Source organism: Pelobates fuscus, chromosome 1 (genome assembly GCF_036172605.1).
Source record: "Pelobates fuscus isolate aPelFus1 chromosome 1, aPelFus1.pri, whole genome shotgun sequence".
Lineage (NCBI taxonomy): Eukaryota > Metazoa > Chordata > Amphibia > Anura > Pelobatidae > Pelobates > Pelobates fuscus.
The window spans coordinates 373,648,594-373,662,033 of NC_086317.1; the positions used below are offsets into that span (position 1 = coordinate 373,648,594).

General features: G+C 42.9%; 1 protein-coding gene across 1 annotated transcript in view; it reads right to left on the reverse strand.

Moving 5' to 3' along the window:
- Positions 1–13,440, reverse strand: part of VWA8 (von Willebrand factor A domain containing 8) — a 376,054-nt gene that overhangs the window by 139,329 nt on the left and 223,285 nt on the right. Inside the window, exon 37 of the mRNA XM_063425968.1 lies at positions 8,945–9,026. Within this exon, the coding sequence (XP_063282038.1) occupies positions 8,945–9,026 (82 nt within the window). The remainder of the gene's footprint in view (positions 1–8,944; positions 9,027–13,440) is intronic.

Consider the following 13,440-nt stretch of genomic DNA (forward strand, 5'->3'; position numbering starts at 1 on the left):
ATGTCTGTCTGTCAGTGTGTGTGTGTATGTCTGTCAGTGTGTGTGTGTGTATATGTCTGTCTGTCAGTGTGTGTGTGCGTGTATGTCTCTGTCAGTGTGTGTGTATATGTCTGTCTGTCAGTGTGTGTGTGTATGTCTGTCAGTGTGTGTGTGTATGTCTGTCAGTCTGTGTGTGTGTGTATGTCTGTCTGTCAGTGTGTGTGTATGTCTCTGTCAGTGTGTGTGTGTATGTCTGTCAGTGTGTGTGTGTGTATATGTCTGTCTGTCAGTGTGTGTGTGTGTGTATGTCTCTGTCAGTGTGTCTGTGTATGTCTGTCTGTCAGTGTGTGTGTGTATGTCTCTGTCAGTGTGTGTGTGTATATGTCTGTCTGTCAGTCTGTGTGTATGTCTGTCAGTCTGTGTGTGTATATCTGTCAGTGTGTGTGTGTATGTCTCTGTCTGTCAGTGTGTGTGTATGTCTCTGTCAGTGTGTGTGTATGTCTGTCTGTCAGTGTGTGTGTGTGTGTATGTATCTGTCAGTGTGTGTGTGTCTGTCAGTGTGTGTGTATGTCTGTGTCAGTGTGTGTGTGTGTGTGTATGTCTCTGTCAGTGTGTGTGTGTAATAATTTATGATAATAAAGAGTGGACACATAGTCCTACAGATACAACCGGCCCTTTGAGGGTGACCAAACTGCTGATGCGGCCCCCGATGAATTTGAGTTTGACACCCCTGCACTAGAGCAATTAATGCTGCTTATTTCTTTGGTGTAGGCATCTATGAACTATGGCCTTTATTTAAAAACTTGTAGTTTTTAGTTATATTGTTTTGATACTTGCAACTTTGTCTTTCACATATATGCTTATATATTTGTCTGCTCTGTAAATGTAACGGACCACGCCAAAAATAAATTAATAAATAAAAGCTTTTTTTTCTTTGGGTGGCATGTTGACCGACATATGTCAGAGCATAATTTCCACATCATGGAGCTATTTCTTCAATGCCAGACCTAAGTTATTTCATGGTATGTATTTTCTAGTTGCAATGCTCCCCGAAAAGAGAAAGAGACCTCAAATCTGAGCAAGTGTTCGTTTGGTCATCATTTGTTGGATATGTTGACCAGATTTTTCCATATCGTTGTTTTGTGGCATTGACCCTCCACTTTTCTTTGTTCATATTCCAATAATGTAGTGCTCCTTGCACCTATTAGTTGTAGCCGATCCACTCAGCTGGCTGAGCATTATGGGAAATGTAATTTACAATCAGGGCCGGACTGGCCCACAGGGATACCGGGAAATTCCCCGGTGGGCCGGTGCTCCTGGGGCCGGCAGTGCTGCACATTACTCTTTTTTTCCTCCTCTGACATTTTTGTTTGGGGCTGGAGCCTGGGGCAGAAAGTTTGCTGGATGGCCGCCAGAGGCCGGTAAGAAAAAAAGGTGACAGCTGGTTTGCAGCAGAGAGCAGTGAGATAGCACTGAAAGTCTCTCTCACTCCCTCCCAAACGTTACTTCTTTGCAGCTCTGCATTGACAGTCTGGCAGATCCAGCCCCCGCACTAGAGCTCCGCCCCAGCCTCTCACACAGGAAGTGGAAGAGCTTCATGGAAAATACTCACACTGCACTCTAAGTCCAGGTACAGTGAAGTTACAGGTACTTATTTATCCACTAAGCAGCCTAGGATTGATAGTGAGAGAGAGAGAGAGAGAGAGAGAGAGAGAGTGAGTGTGTGTGTGTCAGATGAGCTTGTCTGTTTTTGTGTCAGTGAGCATGTCTGTAGCGTGCTTGTCTGTAGTGAGCTTGTATGTGTGTCACTGAGCTTGTCTTTAGTGAGCTTGTGTGTATCAGTGATCTTGACTTGAGTTAGCTTGTGTGTGTCAGCGGGCTTGTGTGGTTGTGTGTATCAGTAAGCTTGTCTGTAGTGAGCTTGTGTATGAGTAAGAGAACTTGTGTGTGTTGTTGAGCTTGTCTGTAGTGAGCTTGTGTGTGCAGCCTGGAGGATGGGTATTATAGCACTGTAATACCCATGGATCATATGGAGTGAGGGGCTGCGGGTAAGAAACAATATAACAGCCCCCAAAGCACATTGAGATAAAAAAACACAAACACTCTGTGGCCCGATGAATTATAAGGCTGGAATAATTTTTTTCCAGGGTTGCTTTCTGTTCCCAGTCCAGCCCTGTTTACAATGACTGCAGATAGTGCCTCATCAAAGACATTACAGCCACACAATATGAGCATTACAGAGGAAAAATTTATCCACACACACAATCATTTGATGTCTCTCTGCAGACAATAGAATATGACAGTAACCAATCGCTGTAGGGAGCTAATCAAAAGAAAACATTTCTAAGAGTCTGTCAAGTGTGTTGGTTTCCCTCAAAGATAGATGATGTTCTGACACATGTATTTGGGTCATCCAAAGAAAGCCAATTAGGCGATACGCTGACAGAAAAACTCCGGCATTACTCATTACAGTTTTGACAGGAAAACATATAACTTTGCTTGTCTACCTGGGCACTGGAAATTTGATTGATTCATTTGTTTTACACCTCTAACAGTCAAAACTCAATACTTTCCTTTGTGCACTCTTTAGAAACTCCACTGAGCTATTAAAAAAACTAAAAGAGTTTTAGTTGTGTTAAATAGCAAAAATTCAGGACACTCGATAACAATCCAGAAACATTCTTGTGGAAAAGTGTCAAAGCAGTTAATAGGAGCATTTCAGGTGGTTAGACCTCAACTTTTCCAGGACTCGTCAGGGGTTGCCTTGGCTTTGTGATGAACTGGGTCTGTCTGCATTTTCAGCATGAGTAATGCACGCACAAAATGGATAGGCATAAGGCTATCCTAGTTATAAGATAAGGCCAGAGACTAATGAAAGTATTTAGAAAATTGGGCAGACTAGATGGGCCGAATGGTTCCATGGTTCTTATTATATGTTTCTATATTACAACCCTTCTCAGCCATTGTGGGCTATAGAAAGAGAAAATGAAATCTGTCCTGGCATTGTAACGCAAAATTGTATACATTAACATGATCCGACTTACCCACTTGTAGGAGTGTTATATTCTTAATTAACTTTTAAAAGAAGGGATCCACTTAGCTTTTAAAAAAAAATAATGTCAGGTGGCAGGCCTGACTGCCATGGTGGAGAGACGCATTGTGAGTGAGCTCCTCCACTTTCTTGCTGAAAAAATGCTCTTAAGTTCCTCACCTTGTCCGATGTGGATGATTGAGCGCAGCCTTAACCTCCCGACTAATCTGGCACACTGTGCTACAATCTCTTTTGCACCGGGAGCTTTTCTAACCCACCATGACAGACGCAGTCTAGTGCACGCCAGGTGGGAAAGGCGGACAATCTCCAGGCCTGGATGTGTTCAGAAGCCACTACCTCTGGGCCAGCAGGGGACACCCAGTTCCACACCAGAGCCACCATGGACTTAGCACATCAGAGGGGCAAACACATGGCAGTGGTAGGTGAGTACTGCGGTTGAACCAATATGGCAGAGACCACATGTTTTCCTACCCACAGCTCTGCACATTTTACGTTTGAAGTCAAACTACATGCACTATTCACAGACTTCTAGAGGCTGTTGAAGTGGCGGGCCAGAGCGCACCAGTTACAATGTGCAGTCACAGCAAAACAGTATCAGTCCACTAGCCGGCTCACTTATGAGACCATCCACCGGCGGACCCACACTGGACTATCCAGAGAGGCTGACACACTACAGAAGTCTTTGAAGCTGGACTCACCTCCATGCTCCAATATGGCACTATTAAGACCTATATCTGGCCCCCTGTACCCAAGATCTGGTTTAATCCACCTAAACTCTGTAGTGTTATTACGTGGCATTGGCTCACTTGTTTTTTGGACTCTTGCAGACTGGCGACAATCACCCTCTGAGGTTTTCACATTACCTGATCTTAGATAATTTCTATCTGTGCAGCTATTATACGTTGCATAATCTTTGCTAATGGATTATTTAGCTAGACACCGTTAGCTGGGTATATTGGGCTTGTGTAGCTTACCAGTTTGTCTATTCCTTCAGGGGGCCCTTAATTGTTGTCACCCTATCATCTCTGTGTCTTAGTTGAGCTATCTGTACACTTCTGTTATCAGGTATTTAGCACAAACACATTTAGCTCTTATTGCTTGCTAGTTTCATATTATTACCAAAATCGTGCACCTATTCTTATTCATTTCTTGTACTGTTTGTTATTACTTGGCTTGTTTTAGATGTCGTGGCATTACAAGCGTGTGTGTTCCACATTGCCCACAATAAATAAAGAATTTCTCCAAAAAATAAATAGAAAACAATGTCAGGGAACTAATATTTTAATTACTCTGCAAAATCCAAATGACAATGTGGTTACCCATTTAGCTTTTCATTCAAACATTACAGCCCTGAAGTCAATGTGTTCGTGCCTTGCACACACTGCTTAAAAGAGACTTCTGTATGCACAAGTAGAAATTCTATCTTTCTTTGTATTTATTAACTAGTGTATTAAACAGGTTGTTATCACATGTAAAGGCTGCCAAACGCATATGATTCCTAATGTGTTTTATAAAATTTTAGGTAGTATTGATTTTAAATCGTTTAGGTTCATTTAAAGGAAAATGTCAGGATTTTCTAAAGGGAAAAAGTAATAACAATAGCGTAGACATTGAAAATCCCTTGTCAATTTTCCACAGGTCTCAGATACGTGAGTAACCCCGATGGTTTATTGAATCACCAGAAATCACTGTTTAGTGAACATGTCAGCTCAAAGTGGGAGCGTGATTTCTACTTACACAGAGATTGGAAATGTACACATGGATCCCAGCAGAAGGAAACCTTGCTCTTTTCCAAGGACAGCATAATCCTCTTTTAAGGTTATGTGTTGATCCTTTCGTTATTGAATAAAAAGGTCAGGCTGGATTCATAGTCTTGTTTAAAAAATAAATGGAATATTTTCTAAACCCTGTAGGTCAAAATATTACAGCCAGTCCTGACAACCTTATCATTCGCATCCTTGACTTTGCAGATAACTATAGCAAGGATTAAGATTGAAATATGCATCTGCCGTAAGGCTTTAACAGAACTCACAGATAATACTAACAGTCCATATGTCCTGAAGCAGCAGTGACAAACCTTGGACTTGCAGATGTTTGTAAGTTGCATGATGCTTAGCTGGCAAGCCGAGAGGAAACAGAATCGTTTAAAACAAATCTTCTGCACTAAACTTAGTCGTCAGTGATCTATGGCTATATTAATTAAAGGGACACTATAGTCACCAGAACAACTACAGCTTATTGTATTCGTTCTGGTGAGTAGAATCATTACCTTTAGGCTTTTTGCTATAAACACTGTCTTTTCAGAGAAAATGCAGTGTTTACATTACAGCCTAGTGATAACTTCACTGGCCACTCCTTAGATGGCTGTTAGAGATCCTTCCTGGGTCATGGCTGCCTAAATGCATCCAAACATTCAGTGTCTCCTCTCTCTGCATTCATTGATTCAATTCATCTCTATGAGGAGATGCTGATTGGCCAGGGCTGTGTTTGAATTGTGTTGGCTCTGCCCCCGATCTGCCTCTTTGTTTGTCACAGCCAATCCTATGGGGAAGCATTGTGATTGGATCAGGCTACCACTTCTGCTGATGTCAGCAGGCAGTGGGTAGGTCTAAAGGAAACAGGGACAAAGCATGCAGCTGCAGACTTGAATACAAGGAAGATTTTACTATTTTAGGGAGGCATGAGGGGACCAGGGTGGCTAGATGGTGGTTTTAACCCTATAGGGTCAGGAATACATGTTTGTGTTCCTGACTCTATAGTGCTCCTTTAAGACAAAATATTGGAAAACCAAACAATTCTAGTAAAATGATCACGAATAACAACGGATTCAAAGTAAAAAAAAAAAAAAAAATCTAAATGTAATACTGTGGTATCCTGCCAAAGCAGCAAATGTTTGCAATGTCTATATTACAGAACAAAAAGTATAAATATACTTCATCAAAAGGTTCAATCAACCAATTGTCACCTAAAAAGTCGATTGAAATAAAAAAAAAAGTTTTAAGTAAAGAAAATTCTCCTTTTTGCTTTTTATATCAGCAGATATGTTTGTTTGGCTGCCTTCCAGTGCTATCACACGTGGAGTGCTCACTGTGTTCAGTTTTGAACCCAGCTATAAGGGACTCTCAAGTCTTAATCACTGAAATTATTAAAACACTAACGCAATACTAGTATTAGAAATATTGAAATGCAAATAATCTTTTTTTTGCACTTTCTCGTGAAAATGTAGGTTTTAAACATTTTTAAAGGGAAACTGTCACTTCCCAGGAGCACTAAGCTCACTGTCAAGAACTTAAGGGCTAGGACTGAAGACTGCAAAGATTACCTGCTTGCGATGTATTTAGTTTCCTAGACATAGAAACATAGAATGTACGGCAGATTAGAACCATTCAGCCAATCTAGTCTGCCCAATTTTCCAAAAACTTTTATTAGTCCCTAGCCTTATCTTATAGTTAGGATAGCCTTATGCCTATCCCACACATGCTTAAACTTCTTCACTGTGTTAACCTCTACCACTTCAGCTGGAAGGCTATTCCATGCATCCACTACCGTCTCAGTAAAGTAATACTTCCTGATATTATTTTTAAACCTTTGTCCCTCTAATTTAAGAGTATGCCCTCTTCTTGTGGTAGTTTTTCTTTTTTTAAATATAGTCTCCTCCTTTACTGTGTTGATTCCCTTTATGTATTTACATTTTCTTTCATATCCCCCCGTCTTATCTTTCCTCCAAGCTATGCATGTTAAGATCCTTTAACCTGTCCTTGTAACTTTTATCGTGCAATCCATGAACCAGTTTAGTAGCCCTTCTCTGAACTCTTTTAAAGTATCAATATCCTTCTAGAGATATGGTCTCCAGTACTGCGTACAATACTCCAAATGAGGTCTCACCAGTGTTCTGTACAATGGCATTAGCTCTTCCATCTTTCTACTGCTAATGCCTCTCCCTCAGGGCCGGCGCTACCATTAAGGCGAATAAGGCATTCGCCTGGGGCGCCGGCCTCTGGGGGGCGCCCACTGGGAGGTTTCCCAGTGGGCTGCCCTGCTGCTGTCTGGGGATGCTGTGCTGGGCGAGCAGCTCCTTAGCCACCCCCCAGCGCAGCCATTCAGCTGCTGGGCTCCCTCTGCAGCCGATTACCTGCTCAGGGAGTGGGGTTTACTGTAACCCCATCCCCCGAGCAGAGCACTGTGCTTCCTGCAGGCTGGGGGAAGCCGGGATGTAAACTGGTATCCTGGCTGCCCCCTGCCTGTGAACACAGGAAGCACTCAGAAGGGAACAGGAAGCAGCCTGTGCTCACAGTGCACGGCTCTCCTGCTCCCCCAGCAGAAAAACAACACCCTGGATCCTGCTGCCTGGAACTCTTAACAGCACCAAGGTATGGCATGGGGGATTGTTTATAGTATGAATGTTTGTAAATTGGTGTGTGTTGCATTACTGTGTTTGTGTGTGTAATTAAAGTGTGATTATATGTAGAGTGGTGTGATTTTGTGTTTGACTGACAGAGTGTGTGTGTTAATGAGTGTGCAAGTGACACTGTGTGTGTGTGTGTGTGTGTGTGTGTGTGTGTGAGTGTGCAAGAGACTGTGTTAGTATGTGCAAATTACACTCTGTGTGTGTGAGAGAGTGTGCAAGAGACTCTGTGTGTGTGAGAGTGTGCAAGTGACACTGTGTGTGTGTGAGTGTGCAAGTGACACTGTGTTGTGTTAGTAAGAGTGTGTAACTGGCAATGTGTGTTGGTGAGAGTGTGTAGGTGACACTGTGTATGTCAGTGAGAGAGTGTGTGTGTTAGTGAGAGTGTGTAAGTGACACTGTGTATGTCAGTGAGAGAGAGTGTGTGTGTGTGTGTGTTAGTGAGAGTGTGTAAGTGACACTGTGTATGTCAGTGAGAGTGTGCACGTGACACTGTGTATGTCAGTGAGAGTGTGCAAGTGACATTGTGTATGTCAGTGAGAGTGTGCAAGTGACAATGTGTAGGTCAGTGAGAATGTGTATGTGTTAGAGTGTGTAAGTTAGTTAGAATGTGTAAGTTTGTATGCCAGTGAGAGAGTGCGTGTATTAGCGAGATTGTGTGACACTGCAAAGGTAATTATTGCAATTTTTAAGAAACTGAAATAATTACTGTCCTGGGTTAACGTTAACTCCTCTAGTGGCTATGCATTGAGACGTCCAGCGTCACGCAAAACCCAGTGTCTTGGAAATACCACTGCGAGCGCGGCCATTAAGGAGCGAAGGCGGACCCAACCCAGCACGAAAGACATTGGTGCTGGACCCAGGTAAGTGACAGAAAGGGTTTTAACCCCTTCTGCACCACAAGGGGGGTGCGTTTGACAGAGGGGGAAGCTATAGTGCCAGGATAACAAGTTTTTTTCCTGGCACTATAGTTTCCCTTTAATGCCTACTCAGTGCGTCTCTTTCCCTAAATGTCTCTTCACTGTAATTCAGAGTTTAGTGAATAAACATCTAAAGGCAATGTAGTTGCATTCATGGGGGGGCGGCAAAATGGATTGTTGCCTAGGGCGGCAAAAATCCTTGCACCGGCCCTGCTCTCCCTATACAACCAATCATTCTGCTAGCATTCCTGCTGCTCTATTACATTGTCTTCTTACCTTTAAGTCATCTGAAATAATCACCCCTAAATCCATTTCCTCAGATGTTGAGGTTAGGACTCTATCAAATATTCTGTACTCTGCCCTTGGGTTTTTACGTCCAAAATGCATTATCTTGCACTTATCCACATTAAATGTCAGTTTCCACAACTCTGACCATTTATCTAGTTTACCTAAATCATTTGCCATTTGGCTCATCCCTCCTGGAACATCAACCCTGTTACGTATCTTATTATCATCAGCAAAGACAACATATAAGCAGTTTATTTAGAATATATTAGTCTGAAGAACAATGAAACATAAAAAGCTTACCTGGGAATAGGGATATATTTCACCTTTTTTGAATTAAGGTCTGTAACTTCCAGATACCCAGTGGAATGGGGAGGAGTCACATCTAAATAATGATTAAAAAAAAAATAATATATATATATATATATTAATACACATAAATATATATACATTGTTATCATGCATTCTAATCTCAAACAGAACATTGGCCCCGTGATTAGTTTGTTTGTACGTGCAGTTGTTTAATTTCCTAATGTACGTGTTTACTTAAACAGAGACAAAATAGAAATAAGAGAAGATGCCAATTTTACGCAATTAGGAGCATTTGGATAATAAATAATGGAAGTTAAGCTGACCCTTCACATCATTTAGTTAGACAGACAGTGGAGATGTATCATGTGATTATGAAAATTGAATGGGGCTTTTCTGGCTTTCAGTTGAGCAGATCTGCAAAAAATGTGTACTGTATATAATTTCTGACATTCCTTCTGCTGTTAGAGAATAGTTGACGCACATTGATTTAATTATAGAATGTGATGGTTACAAACCATAAATGACCACTCACATTAGAGATGGAAAAACAGAGAGGGGCCAGGCACTTAGTATTTGTGCGAAAGGGATGATACTAACATTGTTTGGTTTGATTTTGCTTAAACGGTTACTTTACAGATTTAGTCTGAAACTAAATGTTTTCACGCCATTGCTTAGGTTTCATTAGTTGTCCTGGATAGCTTAGATAACTATCTAAGTGGCTCTGTCTATGTGAGTGTAATTGGCACCTACTGTTCATATATTGTATCAGGCTATACTACTCTATGTCTTTTTTATTTGTTTTTTTCCAGATCAATTGACTACAGAACGGGTAGTATTTCCTTATTGTGTGTGCTCTCACCTATTTGTTGTTTTTTATTATTCACTTTGTTGTGGTTAGTGTGGCCCACAAAGGTGATAGTAGCACCTATTCATTTAGGGATTTATTCACCACATTTGTTATTGTTTATATGTTCATAGAGGTCGCAATCTTGGAGGAGGCAGAATTAATTTTCAGGTACATTTGTTCACTAAATATGTCTATAAATCTATACATTTACCGGATATTCAATAGCAGATGCCATATTGCAATAGGTAGAAACGATCCTCATAAAAGTATGCTTCTTTCCATTTGCTTGAGATTTTGCCTATACGGTATTTAATTAAAAAGTATATGCCGACCTGGGGGTCGTGTCCTGGAGCTTAAGCGAAGCAGCCGCATGTCAGTGTAGCTCTGTGCTACACCGGCCTAAACAAAGAGCGCAACTATCACAACAGAGCAAAAACCACCCAGAAAGATGTCTCAACAAAAGGGCAGACGGCAGACAGAAAAAGGAGACAAAAGCAACTTTTTCAACATCAGAACTGCCCAAACTAAGACCGCGGCCCTGAGGGAGGAGGCCCAAGATGGCGCCGGGGAAGATTTACGCCGGCGACTTACAGGGAGCTACGCCAGCGGACGCACCAGTGACCCAGGGGATACTACAATGTATGCTAGACACAATGCATGATAAACTGCAACTCACACTACATTCATCCCTGCAGGAAATTAGAACAGACCTTCAGGAACTGGGTACGAGAATCTCCACGCAAGAGGACAAAATGGCAGATCACGCCGAAGCATATAATGAACTGCGAGCTGACATGAACGACTTATGTAGCACAATGGAAACCTTCGAAAATAAACTCGTAGACATGGAGGACTGATCGCGGCGTAACAACCTCCGGATACACGGGATAGCAGAGTCAGTTGGAATGGTGGACCTGCATGTGTACCTGCAAGGCCTATTTAAAATACGCACGCCGGACCTCCACCAAGACATGCTGCTACTCGACCGTTACCACAGAGTTCCAAAACCGAGGTTCCTAACGACGGATACGCTGAAAGATGTCCTGCTAAGACTAAATTACTTCCATGTTAAGAAGGCTATCATGAGAGCAAGTAGGCATTGCCCAAACTTGCCGCCTCCGCACCTGGGGACAGTGATCTATGCAGACATCTCGGCAGCCACACTCAAGAAGAGAAAAACCTTCTCCACCATCACAGAGCAGCTGAGGCAACATGAAAAACCTTACCGGTAGGGATTCCTGGTCAAGTTGCTCGTCACACATGAAGGCAACATAACTTTCTTGACCCCTGACCCCTTCCACCTTGAACACCCCGGCATTCAAAGCGGGACGAGGCAGGCTCACCCCATCATGGAAAAAAGTGTCTCATAGCAAATAGGGAGAGCGGACACCTAATGCAGAAAGTGGCAAGTACTGCTAAGAGACTTTGGGACTGTCATCACATTAGGGGAATTCAGACACTACAAGTGGCTTGGGTAGGACAGGCTTCGTACCTAACTCTAGCCCCTATCTAAGTAATAACACAATTTAGGGGACCCAGGGGCACATGCACGGGTACCTCAATACACTAGACACTTAAGGTTTATGAATAAGTGGGAAGGGGTGAACACATTGTGTACACAGAGAATAAGGCTGTAGGACTGCTGCGCAGAGGAATAGAAGCAGTCTTCTTCCCCCACAGCACCATTGATAGGTGCCATTCCGTAACCAAGGCATCATGTTTATTTTTTGTTATTTTGTTCATTATGTTTAACTTCTTTGTTTATTGTTTCATATGGATTAAGCACACAAAACTCCAGCACATCACCACACGGTGGGACGCCCCGCCACAGGGGAGACCACCTATCGGACAACCCACATGGGAGATGCCACCCAGTTCAAGAATGCTGGGAAGAGGGGCACTCCCACCAATAGATAAGCCAATGAGAACGTCACTTGAGGCCATACTGCATGACCCCCATGAAAATATACACCCATAACACCAAAGGTCTTAATAACCCCTCAAAACGATACTTATTACATAAAGTTCTGAAACAGGTAAAGCCCGAGGTTGTGTGCCTGCAGGAAACACACTTCAAGAATAACGCATACTTGCCAATGTTCACACAGGAATACCCACACCAATACCATGCCGCATACTCAAACAAGTCTAAAGGCTCATCCATACTCATCAGTAAAGATGTGGCATTCACCCTGATACAGGTAGAGATAGATGAGGAAGGGAGATATGTCATGGTTTTGGGAACATTTAACGATGTCCTATACATGATCCCGAGGAGCCCCTGGAGACTTAATGACCCACATTTCACCAAAACACTAGAAACTGAGATACAACACTACTTTGCAGAGAATAAATCGGAACACACATCTCACAACACAGTATGGCAAGCCTATATATCGGTGGTTAGGGGACTGTTGATACGAAGGGCTGCCTTCCTTAAGAGAAGGTCACAGGCGCAGCTGCGAGAATGGAAGAAAGAGCTTCAAGACCTCACAACCCAAAACCAAACAGCCCCAACACAAGGGTTAAAGATATGCATCATGCAAATCACACACAACATACACAAACAGGCCCTAGAAAAAACTGGCCACTACCTCAACAGACTTAAAGTGTCTCAGGGCAACAGGGCGGGATAACTGGTAGCCCAACACCTGAAAACCAAACAAACTAAGCAGAAGATAGCTTGCCTGACATCAAATGAGGGACACAAAGTGATAGCTCCAAAGGATATAAGCAACGTCTTTGCAAGGTATTACACCTCCCTATATAATTTATCTGAGGATGCCCCAACGCACCATCCCCAACCACTGGCCATACAACAGTACTTGAGCACGATTTCACTGCGCTCGTTTACACCACAACAACAACAAGAGCTATCTTCTCTCATTACCAAAGAAGAGGTTGCCACCCATTCAACAACTACCAACATGTAAATCACCGGGCTCGGATGGCTTCGCCAACTGTTATTATAAAACATTTAAAACCATCCTAACACCTCACCTAACAAAAGCATATAACGAAGCTACCTTAAATCAACAGTTACCCCCTGAAACATTGTTAGCCCATATTGTCACACTCCCTAAACCAGGCAAGCTGGGTAGAGAGGATGGCAGCGATAAAAATGGTACTGCTCCCGAAATGTCAGTACCTGTTACACACCCTGCCCATAGCGATACCTAAATCCTACCTAGCCTCCCTACAGAAACTGATCATCCGCTTTGTGTGGGCAAAGAGAAGAACCAAAGTGGCCACTTCAATTTTGCAACAGCCGGTTAAGACGGGGGGCTTAGGGCTACCGAATGTCCATGCGTACTACAGAGCAGCACAATTGGCAGCAGAAAAGTAGCTACGGCAGAGGGGGACAAACCACAATGGACCCAGATAAAAGCACACTGGGCATGTAGACAGGGCCTAAGCAATCTGTTCTGGCTCCCAGGGCATCTGCGCCCTCCACATATTAGTCCCCTCACGACCACATCTTTGACTCTGAAATTCTGGGATAAAATTAGGGGGAAAAGGGGGACCCAGGGGAAATACCACAGGATGCCCCGATCTCTAGTCTGGCAATGGGAATCCCGACTTTTGACCACACAAAATGGAGCGGGATGCTCCACAATTAAGCATCTTTAACCTACCTATC